Below are 14,383 nucleotides of genomic sequence, written 5' to 3'. Positions count from 1 at the left end.
TCTCACTCTGCATTTCACCGCTTTTCGTCTGTCACATGAGAAAGCTTCCTTTACCACTTCTGGAATGATATCAGGGTGCTGCTCCATTCCCTCTTTCTTACTAGCTGTTGAATAACATTATAACCAATAATTGGAGGCTGCCCCATGCCTGGCTCACTGGAGAGAAGCACAGGTACCAGGAGTTCAGCCTGAGCCCCTCTTTTTGGCCCAAGTTGAAACTTCAACTCCACCCATCCCGAGAAGGGTATATCAGTTTGGTTGGCTGCTCGGCCAATAAGGGTTTCACCTTCGTCCAGCAGCTCACTTAATTTGCGTGTCTCAATGTGGGGAAAGCAAATATTCTTCCATTCCTCATTGATGATGGTCACCTGCGACCCTGTGTCCCAGAGTGCCTGCACGGGCATGCATTCAAAGAAACAGTCAACCATACATCTAGGACAAATGAGGTTCTCCAATCTTGGATGTCGTTGAAAAGGTATGTGGTTGGTGTAGGTGGTAGCTCTAGCATGCTCTGTTTTTCCTCTTTGTTTTAACTCCGCCTCCAGCTGTTTAATCCTTTGGCGCAGGTGCTCTTGAGTTTTCTCTTGTTGGTCGCAATAACTCAGAAGGGAGGTTGAGTTGTCTGGTCTCATGGAATGAAGAGATATTTTTACATCGCTTCTGCCCTCTGCTGAATTCTTTGAAGCTCTACAGCGTTTCTGGACACAATTTGTGTATATTTTCCACTTTACTTCCAGTGTTCTTCTTTTGTTTATTTAGTCTTTCTGTTTCATCACCGGCGGCTTCATTCATTTTGTTTATCAACATTTCATCTGATATTTTTGAATCGTCCAGGTATGGCCTCATCTGAAATTTAATATGATCGCTGATCAAACCTGTGCCAACAGAGCGTAGAAACTTCTTTTGTATGTGATCTGTACTGAAATATTCACCACCTTCTTCACAAGTGCGCAACAGTTTTTCTTTTAGCTCAATGGCTCTAAAAAGGAAAGCTTGTGGTGATTCGTTGGTGCTTTGAGTGATGTTCAACAATTTGTAGTACAGATCTGTAGAACTGTCCTCCTTGAAATGTCCCTTCAATATTGTTTTCAACTGTGAAAGAGTGAGATCTCTCTTAATTTCCAGCATATTGCGTAAACTTAATCCTGGGCTGATAGCTTTTATTACTGCTTCAATAATTTCTGCTTCACTGTGGCCTCTTCTCAGCCCTTTGTCAACCTGGTGCATCAAATTAGTGAATGACAGTTTATCTTTTTGCCCACTCTCTCCAATCTGACCGCAGACTTTGAAATCCCTTCTCACAGTGACTTCAGGGGCCATGCCAATAAATTCATGCTGTTCTTGAGGCTGATTTTAACACTTTTATTTTTTTCCCATTTCATCTCTCATCTTCATATTTCCAATTTGTAATTCAGGGAGACTTTGTTGTGAATCCGCCTCATTAACAACATCCTGTTCAATTCGCGAGCTGTCCGACTCCATCTTATTGCTATCGCCATTTTCCCCATTCTCGTTTTCTCCCTGCGTCTCCATGAACGACAACATTGAACACAGATAGTGCTTCGCCACGTCTTCCTCCTCCCTCTCAATCGCGGCATCAGTCGACTCGGTAATCTTTCTGATAAGTGCACGCCTAGTAGAGACATTTGCGGTAGGGATTTTGTTACAATCACATACCTCCCCCCCCGAGTCTGAGATCAAAGGATCAGCTGGTGAAGAAAAAAAATGGCCAGCTGAATTACTATAAAATATAGAGCTTTAATTTATTAGTTAGCAACGGCAAGAGGGGAAAGAAAATCATTTACACAATTATCACAGTAACATCACCTGTGCATTTAGTCTCAAACTGATGACAAAATAAAAACACAAACATTTCTAAAGACACATCTTAAAAATACCAAAAATTGTACAACTATTTTCTCTCGCTGCAAGACACTGCTTCATAGTGGATTTGGGATCATGTGGTGCTTTTGTAGGAACAGTAACAATACCATCAACTGTTGAGGAAACGGTTAGTCAACGTTTTAAGGTGAATAGTTGCCCTCTGTCTTGCCTGTATAAGCTGCGCAGAAAAAGACCATCAGCCTTCTGTCCAACCCCGACCTGACCATAAAAATATATGAACAGAAAGAACTGCAGCGTAGCTATCTTTAATTTCGTAATCACAATACCACTACATAAATCATGCACACAATGAAAAGCCAGCTTCCCAAGACCTCGAGTAGTTTAAAACTGATAAAATGCACTATACAGTGTGAACACATTTTGAAAATGAATGTAGGTTTTGTCACATATCAGGATTTGTCTTTTATAATATTGTAGTCTACACCAGTTTATTTAAATTCATATTTAGGCTATGTGCCATAATTAGCTGAATCTCTAAAAACAATACCAGATCATATTTCACCCCAAACTAAAATGGAATCTAATTATATATAATTGTTGCTTAAAAGTGAGTCCCATGTCACCAGTTTTGCATTGTGACATTTCTGTCTTTAAATATAATTATCATAATATCATATATAATATCATATATATATATATATATATATATATATATATATATATATATATATATTTTTTTTTTTTTTTTTTTTTCACCATAATGAGAAAATTTGTATAAGAACATTAAAACATAGGGGGGAATTTGCTTACTGTATATGAAAATAATGATTTAAAAGAATGGATTTATTAACTTTTTTAAAGGTGAAATATGACCTGGAGGTGCTTTCCCATTTGTGCATTCATGACATCATCATGGTGCGAGTTGGTTTGTGCTTTTAGTCTTTTCAAAAGTGGCATTAAAACAATAATAGCTTACTAAGAGCCCTCAGCAGCTGTTTTACATTTGTCAAAACAGTCACAAAAAAAATTGTGCCATGAAACTTGATTACCTTACAAACATGTGTGCAATTAAACAGATGCGTTGTGCATACAGAGTGACATTAGGAAGACAATATGAGCTGGTGTATCATTGGAACCAATGAGGGACCAGAATGCACTTAGGGGTGGGACTAGTGGTGAGGTGCATTATGATGTCAGCGTCTCCAGCCCCGCCTTTTCTGAATGTCTTTCCGTGAGTCCAGGGGCAAGATTCATCCCCGTCGCTCTTTCCATACCCATACCCCTCAAGTTCAACATAGTTCATAGTCTTTGAATTTACGTCAATTTATACGAGTCGTCAATGCCCGGAAAATGGAAAACGAATTTCCTTTGTTTTGTTTGTATTTGTGACAATAAAAATAATATAACAATAATATATGCCCGTTAGGTACTTATACACAAAGAGCATTGATTTTTCTATTTAAGTACAAATAAATCCACAGAATGGTACTATATACAACCTACAATAAATACTGTGTATGATATCATCTTTATGTGTTAAAAGGGAATTCCGTTTGTTGCTTGCAAGTTCGGTTTCAGTTGATGGAAGTTTTTTTTTTTTTTTTTTTTTTTTACAGGTTTTCCTCTTTTATAAGTCTTTTCTATAAGGCCGGGGGTGGAAATCTCCTCATGTCTCCTCCTGGTCCCCATGATGTCTGCGATTCCTCGGTTTCTTCTGTTCCTTCAGCTCTTTGAGGTCTTTGGCCTTGATTACTCCCGTCAGAGAGTCTCCATATTGCCAATAGTCCTGGCAGTACTGGTTTATGAGGCCCATCTCAGGCTGACTGAGGATGGTCAGAAGGTCTTTGTATTGTCCGGCGCTGGGGGTCCAGGGGCTGGATTGGAGTGAAGATGTCACAGGACGGCCTGATTCCACCAGGATGTTGTTGACGGCCTGGCTGGTCAAGACCACCAGCTGAAGTTTCACCAAAGTGTGCTTGAAGTTCTTCTCTGTGGCTGTGCAGACGTAGATGCCAGAGTCGGAGGACTGGAGGGAACGTAGTAGCAAGCCTTGATCTGTCTTTAACACGCGCTCGTCGGTACGGACCTGAAGTAACACACACACAAACAACCATGAGAAATAATGCAATGAACTTTGGAGCTGTCATTCGGGCTGCTTATTGATCTATTACTGTTCCTTATGGAAATGATGGTTGGCCGATACCAATAAGCAATACCTATCTTTATGATATGGCTAATAACTAAATGCATTTTCCATGCAGATTTACAGATACTATATTACATATATATATATATATATATATATATATATATATATATATATATATATAATTTTTTAATGCAATTACACTACATTACAAACATATTAGTAAATTATATCAATAAAAAAATCAATTATAGAATTATTAATATTAAATTACTTCATTTTTACTATATACTGTGATTATATTATTGTAATATAATCTAATATTTATATAATATATATAAAATAACAAAATTATATAATTATATATACACAATTATATTTAATATTATATATTAAATAATATATATTAAATATTATACAAAGTATTTATATTTATTATTATTATTTTATTATTATTTTATTTCCTTTATAACATACATTATGTATATATCTGTATAGAGAGAGAGAGTATAATGACATGGAAATTATTATTGTATATGTACAGTATTTTATATTAAAAACACAATTTTATACTTTAAATGTAATACTTTGGTAATTATACTATACGTAAAATGTAATTATTCAAATATTTGAAAATAAATATAAATTTTTAATTATACAATTTTTACAGTTAATTTAATAAAAAAAATTTAATCCACTTTTTTATATACTGTATTGTTCGGACTATAAGTCGCACCTGAGTATAAGTCACATCAGTCCAAAAATACATCATGACGAGAGAAAAAAAAAAACATATATAAGTCGCACTGGACTATAAGTCGCATTTATTTAGAACCAAGGACCAAGAGAAAACATTACCATCTAAAGCCGCAAGGGGGTGCTCAGTTTAGACTACAGGAGCACTGAGCAGCATATAGCGCCCTCTGGCGGCTGGAGACGGTAATGTTTTCTCTTGGTTCATGTCTCTTAGTTCATTTCTCTTGGTTCATGTCAAATTAATTTTGATAAATGAGTCGCACCTGACTATAATCCGCAGGACCAGCCAAACTATGAAAAAAAGTGCGACTTATAGTCCGGAAAATACGGTAGTCTCTTTCATACTGTCATCTTTCATATTATTGGCATCCAGTGTGTCTAAAAAGGAGGATACTGAATCTATAAAATCTTCTTTGTATGTATATGTATATATATATGCAGCATGAGTTTTTACCTCTCTCCTCCTGTCGCTGTTGTCTCGGTGGAGGTGCCATTTGATAGCCGCATGGGGCGATCTGGCCTGGCACTCCAAAAACGTGCTGCTGCCCTCCACCCCATACTGCACCATCTCTAGTGTGTTCTTATTGGCTGGACAACAACAACAACAACATGTCATTTCTCATTGACAACAGCACAGCATTGGAGCAAAAACGAGAGCTGGCCATGAACTATTAGAGCAGAGTCAGTAGAATGTGAGACTGGTGTCAGTCAAACTACAGTAATGCAAATAAAAAGTTCAGATCAGAGCACAATGATGCTTTCTGTTAACAGCTCATTGAGGTTGTATAAAGAAAGCACAACTCTATTTTACATACACGATTAAGTTATATAAACAAATTTCACAAAATAAATGAAAAGGTATAAAACTGAATTCACAAACGTATGATGCTGATAAATGTGTCATGCCATGAAAACAACTATTAGCTGTGATTTGAATGATTTATCAATGAATTAGCTGTGCATTAAAAATATGCATTAGACAGACACATTTATATTAGAATAAAAAAACAGGCAGAGCTAAATCTATGTATTGATATTATACATAATAAATGTATATATTTACAAATATTAATTGTATTAAAGTCAGACTAGTAGCTTACTGTTGGAATTGTATCCTCTGCACTGCCTTATAGGATTCCCATATTTCACATCCTGTCGCCGGCTGCGTCTGAAAGGAAGACAACATGACAAAATTAGAAATGTATTGACTAACTGACTGCACGTATATATCTGAAGGAAAATTTAAGAAGACAGCTCATCCGATTAGATTATTCATATTTGCAGTTTCAACACACTTAAGATATGACGGTCAGCCAGGATGAAAGCTGGCAGACAGAACAAGCGTAAAGTTCAGATCAATCAGTCTCTCGGGGATTTCAGCTTTCTGCAATGTTAGGGGAAGTCCCATCCTGTTTCCCAATATGAATACTCGCCCTTCCCTAAATAAGATCCATACGGACACCTGTTTGTCTCAAACACTTTGGGCTAAATTAAAATGTATGTGTTTAGCAGACGCTTTTAAATCAAAACTGTAGTTTCCCCTGAAACTGCCCAATATGACTAATGCAACTGGCTGCATGAAAGCAAAACATCTTCAGTTGCAACATCTAATGAACAAAACTTCCAGAAATTAGGAGGCTGTGACCATAAATGAGACTCTAATCCTCATGAACGCACATAACTGGAATATGATCTTTGATGTGTCATTTTGGAATTACTTTTGTTTCGTGAGAAATTCGTGAGAATTTCATTATTTCCTATTAAGAGCCAAATGAGATTCAGATTCAAATCTGTGTCTAATGGACTAACATCTATGGCATTTTAAAACCAAATGTTCTCACCACCTGTATGTTACTGTACATAAATGTGGTGTATGTAAAGATGCTGACTATCACTGTGTTTCAGTGTTATTTGGTTTGAAGCGCTTTGGCCCATTTACCTCTTCTGTGAGGCCGAGTACCGAGAGCAGGACTTGCCATCCCAGGCACAATAAGGGTCCCGGGCCAAACAGCAGTCTGCACAGACCTCGCCATAGACGTCACACCTGTGCAGGGCCAGATGTGTCACCCCAACCGGAGACGCCACATATAGTTGTTGCTGCAGCAAAATCAAAACATGTTGTTATGCAGAGTGACAATCTTTCTTTTTCTTTTCTGCCTTTAGATGTATAATTTGATCCTAAAATGTCAAGGTACATCATTTTCTATTTTCCAATCTCTTTGGAAAGAAGAAAACCACACATGACTGTGCAGGCCTGTGTAGGTTTTGAACTGCAAATTTAAGCCTGTTATGATAATGGGGCATTAGAGAATTGACATTTCTGTTTTTAGGATCAGCTGTTTTAAATCAGCTTTTTTTGGGGGAAGACTAGGGTTTAAATTACATCCTAGTTATGATGTCATGCCACATCTGCCAACAATCCCAATCATGATGAAAGAATAAACCACAAATGAAATTTAACATTTTATCTCCATGCATCTGTAAAATTGTTATCCCCATATTAAAGCTTATAGATTACAGAGACGGATAGCACCTGCACGTCTAGTTTAAGTGGGTTTATTGTTACCGCTTCATGGGTTTGGGTATTCCTCCAGTCAGTGTGTGTGTACCATGTTATGAGGTTTAGTGTACAGCAAATTCTTACCCGTTTTGAAGAAATCTTCATAGTTGTGATAGGAGTAGGGACCTGGGAGTGAAAGATTGTGCATGACTTAATTAAAAAGTGTGCAAAAGTTGGGTGCCAGTGAGATTTGTTTTGAAAGAAATTATTACTTTAATTTTTCAAAGATGCATTGAATGTATTGAAAGTTACGGTAAAGACTCTTATATAAATAAAATACAATTTCTATTTTCTAAAAATATTAAACAGCACAACTTTTTCCAACATTGATAATAATAATAATAAATGTGCCTTGAGCAGAAAATCGGCATATTAGAATGATTTCTGAAGGAACAAGTGACACTGGAGACTGTATTAAAGATGCTGGGAATTCAGAAAACGGCTATTGTAAATTGTCAAAATATTTAACAATATTGTTGTTTTTACTGTATTTTGTATTAAATAAATGCAGCCTTGATGAGCTGAAATGATCAATCAGGATCATGTATTCCAAAGAGCTGTATAATATTAATAAGTTAGTGTACAGCAGGAGATCCAGGGCACAGATCTCACCTTAAAGACCTCTACTTCCTCTAACACCAGTTCCTCTGTCTGCAGGTCATCTCTGGGCAGGACAATCACCTTCTGCACTGTACCTCTGTCTGTAGGCCAAAAGAAAGACAGTCAGATTAAACAACAAGTCCCAAAACATTCAAAGCACCATGATATTCCTCTGCCAACTTTGTATCTATTCCCTTTTCCAAGCGTTTTGTCTTTGCATCTTATGCCCTGATAAGATCATGATTATTATCTTTCACTGAGTACAGAAACACTTGAGGTACTCTTTCTTTCCATCCCATCTACCGTGTAGACCCTTCACATTTTCCACACATCATCCCTTCCTTCAAAAATCCCTCTTTTGTCTTTTGTTTTCACTGCTTTTCACGGCACACTCGTCTTTCAGCTCGGCTGTACCCTGTCAGGCTCTGTCTCTGCTTCAAAGCAGAGGTATTTCAGTGGCTGTGTACTAGCGGAACGCTTGTTTGATTTAAGCATGCCGTTGCATTCCTCCGTGCACGTCACCGGAGATTTATTGCAACCGGAGCAATACATCTAACCTGAGCTTTGAATGCAGGCGAGCGACGCCAGCTGAAAGCCAGGGACGCTCCTGTGAGTGCTTGTAGGTGCAATGGGCCGCGCAGAGTTGATTTAAAAGCCCATTAGACTCTCAGACATAAAGAGATATCCTACAGCACGACGAGACCAAAGAATGGTGTGATTCTGACACCATTCTTTAAGGTTAAAAGAAAGTTTGAAAAGGAGATGAGAGTTAGGCAGATCAGCTGTTGTAGGCTGATCGATTCTTATAAAGTGACCCTGCAGCTTTAATGTGCTGCATTCACAGCATTTGTATTGAGAACAGAAAGCTGGAAACACAAAACCTTTTGTGTGTGTGTGCGTGTGTTTAACATCCATCTAAGTAGAGTCAGATGCTTTCACCTCCTCTGATAAATGTACAGTACACTTGAGGATGAATGAAACTGACTTTTTATGTCCATTTATCTTGCAGCAGTTTCAGTGTCCTGACAAAGGTTTAAAGAAAAGGCAAGATTACAGTTACTGTACCTAACCACACTGTAAACACATAATAAAACAAGTACTTATGTACTTATTGTTCATACTGTATTCCAAAACACAATTAGTGCTATTGAGGTGGGATACGGGTAAGGTTAGGGACAGGTTGGGTGGTATGGGTAGGTGTAAGGGTGGATTGAGGTGTAACGGATGGTTCAACATTAAACTATAAATATAATTACAGAAATTAATTACAAACGTAATTACATGCAGGTATTTTTTTTTTAAATACAAGTACAACGTAAAAACATTTGCAAACACAATAATTGCATTGTATCAAATTAATCATTTAAATGTAAGTACGTAGCAGTTAATGCCACCTAACATAAAGTGGGGCCTGTTTTTTTATTTTATTTTAGTACAAAAAAGGCATTAGATAGCAACAACACCACATTCTATAGAGAAACTTAATGCTGTTAAACATTTTTTAATTATACTAACTATCGCCTTAACTTGGTAGCCCGAAAAATGCTAAAGCTAAAACTAAAACTAACAATACAAGAAGAGCGGTTCTCACTTCCTTGTTTAATTATGTGCATTAATTGTACAGCACTTTGGTACAACACTTGTTGTTTTTAAATGTGCTTTATAAATCAAAGTGAACTTAAAATAAATATAAAAATATATTTATATATACAGTAACTAAAATGAAAACTAAACTAAACTTAAAATAATGCAAATATTTCATATTTTATAGCATATAACATAAGTTTATATGAAAAAAAAAATTATATATATATATATATATATATATATATATATATATATATATATATATATATATATATATATATATATATATATATATATGTATGTATGCATGTATGTATGTATGTATGTAAAAAGCAGGCTATTTTCCAAACTCACCTGTACCCAGGAAGAGCACTTCATAGTTGCCATCGGCTGCAGTCACCTGGTCCACAGTGATGGTGGTGAACTCATAGTCCACGTTGGTCCTGACCACCAGGGGGCGCCTGTGCACCGGATACACAGCGTTGTACATGGTGGGATGATTCCGCATGAAGTTGATGACCTCGTCAGGGTAGTCTTTCGTGGACTTCATGTTAGGGGTGAAAGTCCCACCAGGACACTAGCAAAAATGGGTCAAGGGGACCAACCTTAGCCAATGAGATCTCGAAAAGGATAAACCCCACTTGTAATGTGTACTTTCAGCTTGGTTTGAAGCTTGGTAAAGTTCAAGCTTGTTTTTTTTTTTTAACAGTGGGATGAGATTAATATTTCTAAATCAGTATGCCAATAATTCATCTTATTATTGGTAGTCTGGTTCATAAGAGGGTGAAACTCACTGTTCCTGGACGAGGGTAGGGGATTTTTCCAGTGTAGGCCACCCACTGATAATTGGGACCTTCTTTGTGGGCAAAAGGTCCATTGAACACCATCCGAATGTCCGCCATGGAGTAGACGCAGACCGCTGAGCCTTTAAAAACAGAGCTGGGGGGAAAATATGACAGTTTTTGTTATAAAGCTATTAATACATGATGCAGGCAATTTAAAAGTGTACAGAAAAAAAGTAGATGCAAATGCCGTGGACAACTGCCCATGCTAAACAAGACTTCCAGTGTTTTCTACAGCTTCCAGATGGAGGAAGACCATGTCTAGTATTTTCAGACTCACCCAGACACAGAGAAGACCCCATAGATGACGGGATTTTTAGTGTCCTGCGTGGGCTGTATGTACACATCCTCTAAAAGACACAAACACAGAGGAACATTGCAGTGACAAAGCTGGAGAACACTTTGCTAATATTTGCAGTGCATAAATCAAGCGCATTTAATGAATCTTGGGACAAACGTCCTGTGACTCAGAGTTTCTCACTGCATTTAACTCACCCGTCTGAAGTAATGAGAATTTTTTTTTACAATATAAACGATCTACAACAAACACAAATCGCTTTTAACATTTAAAAAATAGAGACAGCAGTTGCATAAATAAACTGGAAAGTAAATAATGTGAAGGAGACAGTTTTCAGAGAAAAGACATCGCATGTTATCGCTATTATGAAACTTGCTGACTTGCTGGCTTGCATAAACACTTATGTGTGCATATGAGTGTCTGTGTGTGTGAGGATATAAGTGAGTGTGTTTAAGGACTGCTGAAGTGCTCCTCATGGAGAACTCATAGGATAATAAGGATGAGAATAGCAAAGCATATGGTTCCTATTGCCTCACACACACATCCTGCCAACTATTATATCTGAGTATAGCTGTATGTATAGAGCAGGTGAAGCATAATGTGTATATGGATGAAAGACATGGGCTTATAAGACAACCAGAAAAATTCATCCATATCTCATACACAGTGCTAGAAACTCATGATATTATGAATTAAAAAATGCAGAAGACAGTGTGTAATAGTTAATGCACATGTTCCACATACACATGAGGAGTTCATGTTGGAGATGTGGGTTCAAGTTCAGTTTGCAACATGCTCCATCCCCTTATTTTTCTTATGCTTTCAGCTAATAACACTTTTAACTCTCTTTTACCAATGCCAATGTATTTGGCAACCTGAGGGCAAAATTTCATCTCCCTTTGTCCTTCACAACAGAAGAACTGCAGTTAATGGCGCACATCTAAAGATCTTCAACAACGATGAACATACTTTTAAAATGACACAGCATTTTTTTTTTTTTTTTTTTTTGTGCAAACATTTGGTCATTTGGGACGAATCTGCCAAATTCTTAACATCTTCCAACTGTTCGAATTCACTTAAATGCAAAGCCAATTACATGAGCATAGCAGATATATAAAATCTATGTTAAAATCTTTGTATAAAATCTATGTTAAAATCTACACAATTACTGTCAATAATACTGAACAGAAAAGGCAGAAAATGTCATTAAAAACATAAAAAAAGCATTTATTAACACGTTATGTGACCTACATTAAAGTCCAACAATCTACAACAGAAAATAATATAAGATGGTATTCGATTAGTTTGATCAAGAATTCATTAGATTGCTAAAACTTATGCTATGATACTAATGGTCAACATTATTTTTTTCCCACCCATGTGACCTTACAGAGAAAATCAATTATGATGGAGAATTATGACAATAGATTGTGTACTCCTGAATCAGGCATAACAGCTACTTTAAATTGCAATAATATTTCCCAATAATTACTGTTTTTACTGTATCATTCTATCAAATAAAATAATTATTTTTGACCCCAAACTTTGAAATCGTGGTGTATACAGTCTTGTTCAAAATAATAGCAGTACAATGTGACTAACCAGAATAATCAAGGTTTTTAGTATATTTTGTATTGCTACGTGGCAAACAAGTTACCAGTAGGTTCAGTAGATTCTCAGAAAACAAATGAGACCCAGCATTCATGATATGCACGCTCTTAAGGCTGTGCAATTGGGCAATTAGTTGAATTAGTTGAAAGGGGTGTGTTCAAAAAAATAGCAGTGTGGCATTCAATCACTGAGGTCATCAATTTTGTGAAGAAACAGGTGTGAATCAGGTGGCCCCTATTTAAGGATGAAGCCAACACTTGTTGAACATGCATTTGAAAGCTGAGGAAAATGGGTCGTTCAAGACATTGTTCAGAAGAACAGCGTACTTTGATTAAAAAGTTGATTAGAGAGGGGAAAACCTATAAAGAGGTGCAAAAAATGATAGGCTGTTCAGCTAAAATGATCTCCAATGCCTTAAAATGGAGAGCAAAACCAGAGAGACGTGGAAGAAAACATAAGACAACCATCAAAATGGATAGAAGAATAACCAGAATGGCAAAGGCTCAGCCAATGATCACCTCCAGGATGATCAAAGACAGTCTGGAGTTACCTGTAAGTACTGTGACAGTTAGAAGATGTCTGTGTGAAGCTAATCTATTTTCAAGAATCCCCCGCAAAGTCCCTCTGTTAAAAAAAAGGCATGTGCAGAAGAGGTTACAATTTGCCAAAGAACACATCAACTGGCCTAAAGAGAAATGGAGGAACATTTTGTGGACTGATGAGAGTAAAATTGTTCTTTTTGGGTCCAAGGGCCACAGGCAGTTTGTGAGACGACCCCCAAACTCTGAATTCAAGCCACAGTACACAGTGAAGACAGTGAAGCATGGAGGTGCAAGCATCATGATATGGGCATGTTTCTCCTACTATGGTGTTGGGCCTATTTATCGCATACCAGGGATCATGGATCAGTTTGCATATGTTAAAATACTTGAAGAGGTCATGTTGCCCTATGCTGAAGAGGACATGCCCTTGAAATGGTTGTTTCAACAAGACAATGACCCAAAACACACTAGTAAACGGGCAAAGTCTTGGTTCCAAACCAACAAAATTAATGTTATGGAGTGGCCAGCCCAATCTCCAGACCTTAATCCAATTGAGAACTTGTGGGGTGATATCAAAAATGCTGTTTCTGAAGCAAAACCAAGAAATGTGAATGAATTGTGGAATGTTGTTAAAGAATCATGGAGTGGAATAACAGCTGAGAGGTGCCACAAGTTGGTTGACTCCATGCCACACAGATGTCAAGCAGTTTTAAAAAACTGTGGTCATACAACTAAATATTAGTTTAGTGATTCACAGGATTGCTAAATCCCAGAAAAAAAAATGTTTGTACAAAATAGTTTTGAGTTTGTACAGTCAAAGGTAGACACTGCTATTTTTTTGAACACACCCCTTTCAACTAATTGCCCAATTGCACAGCCTTAAGAGCGTGCATATCATGAATGCTGGGTCTTGTTTGTTTTCTGACAATCTACTGAACCTACTGGTAACTTGTTTGCCACGTAGCAATAAAAAATATACTAAAAACCTTGATTATTCTGGTTAGTCACATTGTACTGCTATTATTTTGAACAAGACTGTATATGAGATCTAATTTCCAAAGAATGTAAATGTGTAATTCCTTTCCTTTAAAAGGCACGTTTTGTAGCATTTGTAAAACTGCATTTTTCCACCAATGCTCTCAATGTCAAATGCTGAAACATTAATTAATGCATTCATTACCTCAAGGTTAGATGATTGTAATGCTTAACTGGGTGGTTAATCTGCACGCTTAATAAACAAACTCCAGTTAGTCCAAAATGCAGCAGCTAGAGTTCTTACTAGAACTAGGAAGTATGACCACATTAGCCTGGTTCTGTCAACACTGCAGTGGCTCCCTATCAAACATTATATACATTTTAAAAAATTGCCTTGAGTCATGAGTGGTTTAGCACCTCTGTATTTGAACAAACTCATATTGCATTATAGTCCTCCACATCCGCTGCGTTCTCAAAACTCTAGCAATTTGATTATACCTAGAATATCAAAATCAACTGCGGGCGACAGATCATTTTCCTATTTAGTACCAAACCTCTGGAGTAACCTACTTAACACTGTTTGGATGTCAGACACACTCTTGTCAGTTTAAATCTAGATCA

At 37.0% G+C, this 14,383-nt stretch overlaps 1 protein-coding gene across 2 annotated transcripts in view; it reads right to left on the bottom strand.

Moving 5' to 3' along the window:
* Window positions 1-1,738: 1,738 nt before the first annotated feature.
* The window catches only part of LOC127968371 (semaphorin-3F-like), a 64,820-nt gene continuing 52,175 nt past the window's right edge, over window positions 1,739-14,383 (bottom strand). For both annotated transcript variants that reach the window (XM_052569538.1, XM_052569539.1), the window contains 9 exons: window positions 10,617-10,686; window positions 10,289-10,433; window positions 9,849-10,071; window positions 7,920-8,008; window positions 7,392-7,433; window positions 6,687-6,844; window positions 5,848-5,915; window positions 5,202-5,335; window positions 1,739-3,931 (listed from right to left, as the gene is read on the bottom strand). In XM_052569538.1, coding sequence (XP_052425498.1) covers window positions 3,512-3,931; window positions 5,202-5,335; window positions 5,848-5,915; window positions 6,687-6,844; window positions 7,392-7,433; window positions 7,920-8,008; window positions 9,849-10,071; window positions 10,289-10,433; window positions 10,617-10,686 — 1,349 coding nt within the window. In that variant the 3' untranslated portion in view covers window positions 1,739-3,511. The remainder of the gene's footprint in view (window positions 3,932-5,201; window positions 5,336-5,847; window positions 5,916-6,686; window positions 6,845-7,391; window positions 7,434-7,919; window positions 8,009-9,848; window positions 10,072-10,288; window positions 10,434-10,616; window positions 10,687-14,383) is intronic.

The sequence above is a fragment of the Carassius gibelio genome, chromosome B11 (assembly GCF_023724105.1).
Source record: "Carassius gibelio isolate Cgi1373 ecotype wild population from Czech Republic chromosome B11, carGib1.2-hapl.c, whole genome shotgun sequence".
NCBI lineage: Eukaryota > Metazoa > Chordata > Actinopteri > Cypriniformes > Cyprinidae > Carassius > Carassius gibelio.
Note: the sequence above shows the minus strand (reverse complement) of the source record. Positions and strands in the feature narration are given on the sequence as shown.